This window comes from Pteropus alecto, unplaced genomic scaffold, assembly GCF_000325575.1.
Source record: "Pteropus alecto unplaced genomic scaffold, ASM32557v1 scaffold25, whole genome shotgun sequence".
NCBI lineage: Eukaryota > Metazoa > Chordata > Mammalia > Chiroptera > Pteropodidae > Pteropus > Pteropus alecto.
This window is the reverse complement of record NW_006441955.1, coordinates 5,244,432-5,254,696: the sequence shown is the minus strand read 5'-3', so window position 1 is coordinate 5,254,696 and position 10,265 is coordinate 5,244,432. Positions and strand designations below refer to the sequence as shown.

Sequence of the window (10,265 nt, the reverse complement as noted above, 5' to 3'; positions counted from 1 at the left end):
GACTCCCCATTCTGAGACACAAGAATATTGTAATTAGTCCAATTGATAACACTAGAATGGATAACACTAGAATGGTGTTCAAGAGTCATATGTCTCTCACTTTAAATCAGAAACTAGAAATGATTAAGCTTAGTAAGGAAAGCATGTTGAAAGCCAAGATAGGCCAAAAGCCAAGACAGGCTGAAATCTAGGCCTCTTTTACCAAACAGCCAAATTGTAAATGCAAAGACAAAGCTCTTGAAGGAAAAGTGCTCCTCTAGTGAACATATGAATCATAAAAAAGAAACAGCCTTACTGCTGATATGAATAAAGTTTTAGTGGTCTAGATAGAAGATTCAAACCAGCCACAATATGCCCTTAAGCTAAAGCCTAATCCAAAGCAAGGCCCCACCTCACTTCAACTCTATAAAGGCTGAAAGAAATGAGGAAGCTGAAGAAAAGTAAGTTAGCAGAAGTTGGCTCATGAGGTTTAAGAAGCAGTCTCCAAAATATAAAGTGCAAGATGAAGTAGCAAGTGCTGATGTAGAAGCTGCAGCAAGTTATCCAAAAGATTTAGCTACGATAATTAATGAAGGTGGCTACACTAAACAGATTTTCCATGTAGACTAAACAGTCTTACATTAGAAGATGTCATCTAGGACAGGGGTGGGGTCCCTAACCCCAAGGCCTTGGACAGGTACAAGTCCATGGCCTGTTAGGAACAGGGCTACACAGCAGGAGTCAAGCAGCCAGCAAGCGAAGCTTCATCTATCTGTATTTGCAGCCACTCCCCAACACTAGCATCACCACCTAAGCTCCACCTCAGATAATCAGGCATTAGATTCTCATAGGAGCACTGGTCCTTGGTGCCAAAAAAGTCAAGGACCACTGATCTAGAACTTTCATAGCTAGAGAGAAGATAATGTCTGGCTTCAAACCGTCACAGGCCAGGCTGACTCTCTTGTTGGGAGCTAATGCAGCTGGTGACTTTTAAGTTGAAGCCAATGCTCATTTACCATTCCTAAAATCCTAGGACCCTTAATTTTATGCTAAATTTAACTCTGCCTGTGCTCTATAAATGGAACAGCAGCACATCTTTTTACAACATTGTTTACAAGTAGTTTAAGCAGACCGTTGAGACCTGCTGCTCAGAAAATAAAATTCCTTTCAAAATATTACTACTCATTGACAACGCACCTGATCACCCAAGAGCTCTGATAGAGATATACAATAAGATTAATGTTGTTTTCATGCTTGCTAACACAATATCCATTTTGCAACCCATGGGTCAAGGAATAATTTCAACATTTAAGTTTTATTATTTAAAAAAAAAATTCTGTAAGGCTATAGCTGCCATAGTGATTCTTTTGACAAATCTGAGCAAAGGAAACTAAAAACTCTCTGGAAAGGATTCACCATTCTAGATGCCATTAAGATTATTCATTATTCATGAGAAGAGATCAAAATATCAACATTAATAAGAGTCTGAAAACTTTATTCTGACCCTACTGGATGACTTTGCGGGGGTTCAAAACTTCAGTGGAGAAAGTAACTTGCAGATGTGGTAGAAAGAGCAAGAGATCTAGAATCAGAAGTGGACCCTAAAGATGTAACTGAATTGCTGCAATCTCATGATAATGTTTTAACAGATATAAAGTAGTTTCTTGAAATGGAATCTGCTCCTGTTGAATATGCTATGAACACTGTTGAAATGACAACAAAGGATTTAGAATATTGTATAAATTTAATTGATAGAGCAGTTATAGGGTTTGAGAGAACTTACTTCAATTTTGAAAGAAGTTCTACTGTGGGTAAATGCTATCAAATGGCATCACACGCTACAGAGAAGTCATTCATGAGAAAAAGAGTCAATAATGTGGCAAACTTCATTGCTGTCTTATTTTAAGAAATTGCCACAGCCATCCAAACTTCAGCAAACCACCAACCTCATCAATCAGCAGCCATGAACATCAAAGAAAAACCTTTACTGGCAAAAAGGTTATGACTTGCTGAATGCTCAGATGATGGCATTTTTTAGCAAAAAAGTATTTTTTAATTAATTGTATGCATTGTTTTTTAGATATTACTGCACACTTAACATACTACAGTCTAGTATAAACATAACTTTTATATACAGAGGAAAACAGAAAATTTTGTGTGACTCACTTAATTGTGATATTCACTTCATTGTGGCAGTCTAGAGCCAAACCCACATTATCTCCAAAGTATGCCTGTATTATGCAGCCATAAAAATGACATACTGATTGATGCTACAACATCAATATGTTGAGTGAAAGAAGCCAAACCAAAAAAAAAAAAAGCCACATACTGCATGATTCCATTTATATTAAATGTTCAAAACAGGCAAATCCATGCGGGTAGAAGGTGGCTGCTCAGGGTTGAGGGGTTGGTAAAGAGTTTCTTTTTAAGGTGATGAAAATGTTCTAAAATTGATAATGGCTCCACAAATCTGTGAATACGCTAAAAAAAGTCATTGAATTGTAAACTTTAAATGGATGAATTATATGATATGTGAATTATAGCTCAATAATTTGTTACTTAAAAAAGTCTTCATTAAGAAAAAACTGTACCACAGCACAGTAAATACAGCCCTTTGAAAAACCTATTATAATGGGAGGTAAAGAAAAATTATTTAAAGGCTCATATTTATAATCAAAAGAATGGGAGGTAAGACTATAGCAACCATCTGCTCTCTGGCATTTCAGTAGCTAGAGAACAGATAGATGAGTGGTAACTTGACTTAGTTCTCCGCTACTCTGCTAAGCCAACAGCAATGCAAAACTAGAATTAGAAGCAAGACAATTTCTACCAAGGGAATCCCAGAATGACTCAGATTTAGCTTCCACATAAATGAAAGGAGAATAATTTCTCTATTTCTCACTGGGTTGTTGTGAGGAATAAAATAGGAACTGCATGTGAAAGTGCTTTTCGAATTCAAAAGAGTGCTTTAAGAGTACACGACAAAGGAACCTTATCATTACCTTGCCAAGTCATCACCCCAAGGAATCGATCAGCTAATTCCTGAGGGAAACGCCAATGCTCCGGAAGGCACAATGTTCCATCAGATCTTTCAGAACACAAGTTCTCCAGGTTAGCAATCAGGACGTTCAGGCATATGTTGACCAAAGAGTAGGGAGATGCCTCCTCCTAGCAAACAAACCCCCAAACAAATTTTGTTAGAAAACATGTACAAAAATTCAACATAAAAGTGGTCATGCTTTACATCAAACTACTTGATGAAGATATCTGAAGATAGAGTATACTTACTCTAATAATGATTTACATATAACTATATAATGAAACCACTTTATTCTAACTTTAACTGAATAGAAGACTTCATCTATTGTAACTTCCATTGTATCTTGAAAAATATTAAGTTCCCTCAATCCTTCACTTATCACCTGTTCTGTGCCAGGCACTCAAAAGATGAGTAAAACATAGTTCTAATCCTTTTGGAGCTAACAGCTCAATGGGGAATACAACCAAGAAATTTGACAATTCCAATACAATCTAATAGACTATTCAAGCAAAGAACACATGGTCATTCATTCAACAAATACTAATTCAGTAATTACTATGTGCCAGAGGATAAGAAGGCCTGCCTGTGCTTACCCTCAAAAGTATTCACAACGTAAAAAGGTTACTACACTGAGGGTGCTGTAAAAGAGTAAGAACAGAGGTGAGACTGTAAGGGAGATTTGTTCATTCAACAAATATTTCAAAGGCATGGCACCATATTAAGACACAAAGAGACAGTGATAAACCAAACAGATTGCCATCAAAGGCTTCAATGTGCAATAATTCATTGATCTCCACACCACTTTCAACTGATTAAATTCCATCCATGGTCCAAAGTTTAATTACTGGTTTGCAGATACTCTCAACTCCTTGTTCCCTCCTCCTTTACACTCTCCGGACAAAATGCCATTCCTGGAAGGATTTCACTATCCACCTTTCCTGTAGCAACAGCCAGCAGCTAATCATCTATGAAGAGAAGGAAGGTTCACACAACATAGCATGTCAGCACAAATTCATAATCTTTAACTTCAAAGGAGCCCTCAAAAGCTGGAAATCCTACAAAGTTTCTTTAGAAAGGGCACTCTCCCACCGTCGGGCAAGAATTATTTCATGACTTCTACTTGTTCTTCACACCCATTTTAAGCTGCTATCAGAATATGACTCAGTTCACTGTGAAAAATGAAGCCATCTCCCCATCAAACATAGCTGGAAACTGCATGCATCTTTTACTTATTCACTTATATGGAAAATGTGTACCTCCTTGCAAAGAACAAAGTTTCCACATATGCTAGCTGAAATCCATCCTTTTTGCCTTTGCCCTTCCTGTTATTTCTTCATTCATGCATACATCTTAAAAATAATCCATTTGAGAAGTTTGAATATACAATTTATGCTCTATTATTTGCCTTAAAAACAAGAAACCCTCTGTTGACTCCCACATCCTCTTCATAATCAAAATTCTCCAATAATAAGTTTACTCCACATGCCATAAAGGAATAAATATGGAATCTCAACAGAGAAATGAAAGATCTGAAAAAGACCCAAAGGGAACTTCTATTTAATTTATTTATTTATTTTAAGGCAAGGCAACCCTTGGTTGACCTCACAAATTGCAACGACTTTGTCAGTTTACAAACCCTTTTTTTTTATTTTTTACGCCTACAGCACCTGGTCTTCCTAGGTGGTCTCCCATTCAAGTACTAACCAGGCCCGACCCTGCTTAGCTTCCGAGATCAGACAGGATAGGGCTTGTTTAGGGTAGCATGGCCGAAGACCAAAGGGAACTTCTAAAGTTGAAAAAATATATTATTTAAAATAAATAACACATGAAATGACATTATCAACAGATTAGAAATTACAAAATTAGACCTTAGTGAAGTTGAAGGTAGGTAATACAACAGAAACTAAACTCAAACAAAAAGGCTGGGGAAAAAATGAAGTATAGAACCCTAAGGAACAATCTTAAGCAGTTTAATATACATGGGTAATTGAAACTCCGGAAGAATTTAAGTGGTATCGGTAAAGAAAAAATATTTTAAGAAATAATGGTCAACAAGGATAATTTCCTATACTTGGTATTTATGAAATTGTTTTGCAGTTTAATATTTACTTAATTACACAATTAATTTACTGGGTACAAAGAATAAAACAAATTTGATGGCTTTCTTTTAAAAAAAAAAAGTCCAACAATGTTCCAATTAGATACAGATCCCAGAAGAAAACCCAAAGTGAAATAAAAAGACAATACAACATGGCAAATGGCTAAAAACCAATGATAAAGAGAAAAATATTAAGATAGAGGGGAAGGTATTTGAGTGGACACAATTTTAAAAAAAATAAAGCATGAAATCCAAATGAAATCAGAATCAATGCTAGCCAAAAGAAAATAAAATAACATTTTTGAAGTGCAACAGAAGGAAAAACTAAATGCAATGAAAATCTTTCAAAAATAAAGGTAAAATAAAGATATTTCCAGGCAAACAGAAGAGTAAACTTTTCACCAGCATACCTACACTATAAGAAAGGTTAAATGTTCTTTAAGCTGAAGAAATATGACACAAGCTAGGTATTTGGGATCTAGAGAAAAAGGATGAGTACAAAAAACAAGAACACATGGATAAATACAAAACATTTTTTAAATTTTCTGAATTTCTTTAAATTGACTAACTGACCAAGGCAAAAATAAAAACAGTATACTGTACAATTTATAACATGGAGAAATAAAATGTATTATTTCAATAGCACAAAGGAGAGGGTAAGGGGGGAAAATAAAGGAATACTGCTGTAAGATGAAGTAACAGATTTAAAAGTAGACTGGTAAATCTGTATATTAGAAAGTAGAGCCATGGCTCTCAAATTGGTCTTAGGATTCCTTTATAATCTTGGGGATTATTAAAAACTGGGTTATATCTAAACATTTACTGCATTATAAGTAAAAACTAAGAAATCTTTAAAATATATTTTAATTCATTTAGAATAAAGTTAAGAATCTAATCGCAAGGTGACTTTTTTTAAAAACAGCTAAATTTTAAAATAGAAATAAACAGCTATATTTTCAACAATATTTAAAAGTTTAGTGACAACCGCAACACTGCTTTTACATTCTTGCAAATTTCACTAAAATGTGGCTTAAAAGAAGAGAAGGAGTTTTTAGGAACCCCAGAGGTCCTGATATTACAATTTAAAAACTGCTATCTTTGAGTGACCATTAAAGAGAAAAGGAAAGAAAAGGAGAGAAGCAAAACTAGTAAGATAAAAAATGGAACTTTAAAAATAGCCAACTCAAAAGAAGTCAGGAAAGGAAGAAACACAACAGGAAAAATAGAACACAAATAGCAACACAACAGTCTTACACCCAACAATTTTGATAATTACATTTTCTCTAAAAGGCACAACTTGTCAGGCTGGATAAAAAAAAAAAAAGTTAAGACTGCTTTTACAAGAAATGTGCTTTATACATAACAGCACAGTAATGTTGTTAAGCCTTACTCATAAAGAAACTTGAGTGACCATAGTAATGTCAGAAAAAGAAGATGTCAAGGCAAGATTACCAGAAATCAAGATAGATGTTTCGTAATGATGAAAGGGTCAATTTATCAAGAAGATGTAATTCCTAAATGTATTTGCACTTACTAACAGCTTCGAAATTCATGGAGCAGAGACAAAAATATACAATGGAGAAATGACAATCTCTTCAATAAAAACTGAAGAGATACACAAAAGAAAATGAATCTGGAACACTTTCTTATACCACATATAAAAATAAACTCAAAATGGATCAAAATTCATGAAGTAAAATCTAAATAAAAAGAAAAATCTACAATTTCAGTTGGAAATTAATACTTGTCTTCAGTAACTGAAAAAAACAAGTAGATGGAAAATGAGTAAGAATATAGATTAACATTATCAACCAACTTGATCTGACATTCATAGAATACTATACTCAACTGCATTATACATATTGAAGTACATATACATAAACATGCACCAAGATATACCATATTTGAGCCATAAAACCAATCTCAATAAATATAAATGGACTGACATCAGAGTATGTTCTGACAATACTAGAAGTCAATTAAACAAAAAGATATGTAGAATATTCCCAACTATTAGGGAACTAAGCAATACACTTATAAATATCCCATGGGTCAAAAAAATAATGGAACACAGAAAATATTTCGAACAATATATAAAAATTTATGGATTTAACCAAAGCAATGTTAGAGAGAATGTACAGTTCTAAATGTTTATATTCAAAAAATATATAAAATTAATGACCTGTTTCCACCTTAAAAGATAAAAAAAAGTTAAAAGCCAAAGTAAACATAAAAAAGTAAATTATAAAGATATGAACAGAAATAACAAAAACAGATGTACAATGGATATAAATCAAAGGTTCTTCAAAAAGATTACTACTACTAAATCTCTAGGTAGAAGACCAAGAGAAGGAAAAAAAAGAGAAAACACAAATGACCAAAACTAGGAACAAAGAAGAGATCCTATAAACATTTAAAGGATAATAAAGGAATCGTATGAACAATTTGGCCAAAAAATTTGATAACTCAAGTGAAATGGGCAAATTCCTTGAATAACAAACTACAAAGACCGACAATCTGTAAATGCATACACATTTAGGAATGTTATGGCTTGCTGTATTGACTCATAAATATAAAATATATGAATAGTTCTATATGATTAAATTCTTCCCTCAAGAAATACATGTAATTAAAAACCTTCCCCAAAATAAATTCTCAGTGGCACCACTGGTTGAGTTCTATTAAAAATCTAAGAAAGAAACAATATCAATCCTCCACAGACTCAAAAAAATTTAATAGGAAACAATTCTCAATTCAATTTTTGAGACTAGCATTATCCTGATATTAACACCAGACAAAATATTTCTAAAGAGCAATTCCCTCATAAACAGGAACATAAAACTACTTTACAAAATATTAGCAAATAAAATCCTGCAATATATAAAAATAATACATCATGCTCAAGTGGGGTTTATTCCCAAAACGTAGTTAAATTCACAATCAATACAATCCACCACATTAACAGAAGAACAAAAACATGATCTTTATAAATGCTGAAAAAGCATTTGACGAAGTTCAACACATTCATGATTTTAAAAAAAAACCTCTACTCTCAGCAAATCAGGAACAGAAGAAAATTTAATTTGATAAAAGGCATCTATGGAAAAACCTAAAACAAGTATCATACTTAAAGGTGAAAGATCTAGAACAATACAAAGATGTCTACCCTCACCACTCACCACTTTACCATTAAACAAAGGTCCTAGATAATGCAATTTAAAAAAAGGATATAAAAAGCACAAGCCAAAGAGAATAAGTAAAGCTGTCTTTATTTGCAGACAACACTATTGTAAGAAAATCTTAAGAAAATTAAAAAAAAAAAACTCGACTAGAGAAAATAAATGACTTTAGCAAGGTTGTAGGATACATGATCGATATACCAAAAGGGTTTTATTAAGTTTTTAAAAATACAATAGTATCAAAAACAGGAATAGATTTAACAAAATATTTAAAAGACCTTTACATCAAAAACTACAAAACTGCTAAATAAAATTAAAGACATAAATAAATGGAGAAGTACATATCATAAGGAAAAACATGGCAACAACAAAAAAATGTGTTTGAAATACTACCTACTTAAAAACTCGTGTCCCGAATAGCTACTAATTTACAAATTATATAGCAGCTTTTAAAAGTGAGTCCAAAACAGTACTAAAAAGAGTGGGGTGAGGGGGAGGATAGACAGGGTAAAGGGAGTATGTGGTGACAGAAAGAAATCTAACTATGGGAGGTGAACACACAGTGTAAATATATATATGCCTTACTGTTAAAGTGTACAGTTAAAACTTATTGGATTTCGTTAAGCAATGTCACCATAAAAAAATAATTTTAAAAAAATTAAATAAATATAAAAAGTACAGGCTAGATCTTTGAAAGGCACAAAAGCCCTTCAACAAGGCGTTAGTACGTTAAGTACAGCCTCAATCAGAATTATTTCCTTCCCTCTGTACTAATTTGGGATTAAGTCTTCACTAGATTTTGAGTTCTAAGAGGGTGGTCCCTTGGGGTGTTTGTTGTAGAATGTGGCGTCTGACATCATAACATCGATGTCAAGTTCATAAGTAAATCTAACTATCAGGGTTCTCAACTTACCTACACACCAGTAAAATGGAGACTATAAATGCCTACCGAAAAAAAAAAATAACATTACCGGATTTTCTTTAGAAATGCGATACTACTTAACCCACAGACGCCAAATACTCTTTTGGTTTGCATTTCGCTGTTTAGTTTAATAAACATTCTATGTTTTAAAAAAAAAGAAAAACAAAAAGAAAAAAAGAAAGAAAAACGCGTGAAATCGAAGGAATCTCAGTCTTTGGGGTTTCAGTTCCCCCAGCGGGCTAAGAAGGGTCTTCCGTTTACGGTCTCCCGGCCCAGAGCTTCGGGTAGTAGTGGCCGAAGGGTCACATCCTCTGGAGAGTAGTACAGCGTCCTGAACACACGCGGAAGAACCGTCGAGGTTTGGGACATTTGGGTTCATTACAATAAGCACTATCGTCTACTACAAGGCAGGCCTAGTGTTATGCCCACCACTTATGTCTAAACTTAAGACCACTCTGTAAAACAGACGGCAGGCCCTCGGCACGCACAGGTGAATCCGAGACCTATGGAGAGGACACGCCCAAGGTCACGCGGCAGGGGCGGGACTCACTCTCCAGGCGCCTCCACTCAGCTGCACAAGGTTACAGCGCTCGGCCCTGAGGCTTGGACACCCTAGGCAGAAAACTCCCCTCCAGTTTGCAATTCCCCGGCGATGACGGGAACTTGGCAAGAGCTCAATCTCTTGAGGCTTTACTCACGCGTCAGCCGAACGAACCAACAAGTGCCTCCGCATGACCCCCGACGGCTCGCCGCGCTCGCCGGGCACGCGGTGTCTGGCCGGGGTTGCGTCGCCGCCCCCACCCCAGGGCTCACCTGCACCACGAAGCAGCCTAGGGCATCCTTCTGAACGTCGGGAGGGACGATGGTGCGGGGCGAGAGGCACGGGTGCAAGAAGTGAACCATGGCGACCCCCGCCGGCGGGGCGTGAGGAAAGGGGCGTCGAGCTGGAACGGATCCCGCGAGAGGTGGAGTTGACCCGCACCGGGAGGCAGCCGAGCAGCGCCGCGTCCGTGGACAGCGCACGCAGCCCTCGCGCCACTCTCCGTC

General features: G+C 35.7%; 1 protein-coding gene and 1 pseudogene across 1 annotated transcript in view; both read right to left on the bottom strand.

Annotated features, from left to right (window-relative positions):
* Positions 1 to 10,121, bottom strand: part of ZYG11A (zyg-11 family member A, cell cycle regulator) — a 66,319-nt gene extending 56,198 nt beyond the window's left edge. The window contains exons 1-2 of the mRNA XM_006919447.2: positions 10,032 to 10,121; positions 2,982 to 3,147 (exon numbers count right to left, since the gene is read on the bottom strand). Of these exons, the coding sequence (XP_006919509.2) occupies positions 2,982 to 3,147; positions 10,032 to 10,121 (256 nt within the window). The remainder of the gene's footprint in view (positions 1 to 2,981; positions 3,148 to 10,031) is intronic.
* Positions 4,675 to 4,793, bottom strand: LOC112485893 (annotated as a pseudogene).
* Positions 10,122 to 10,265: the final 144 nt, after the last annotated feature.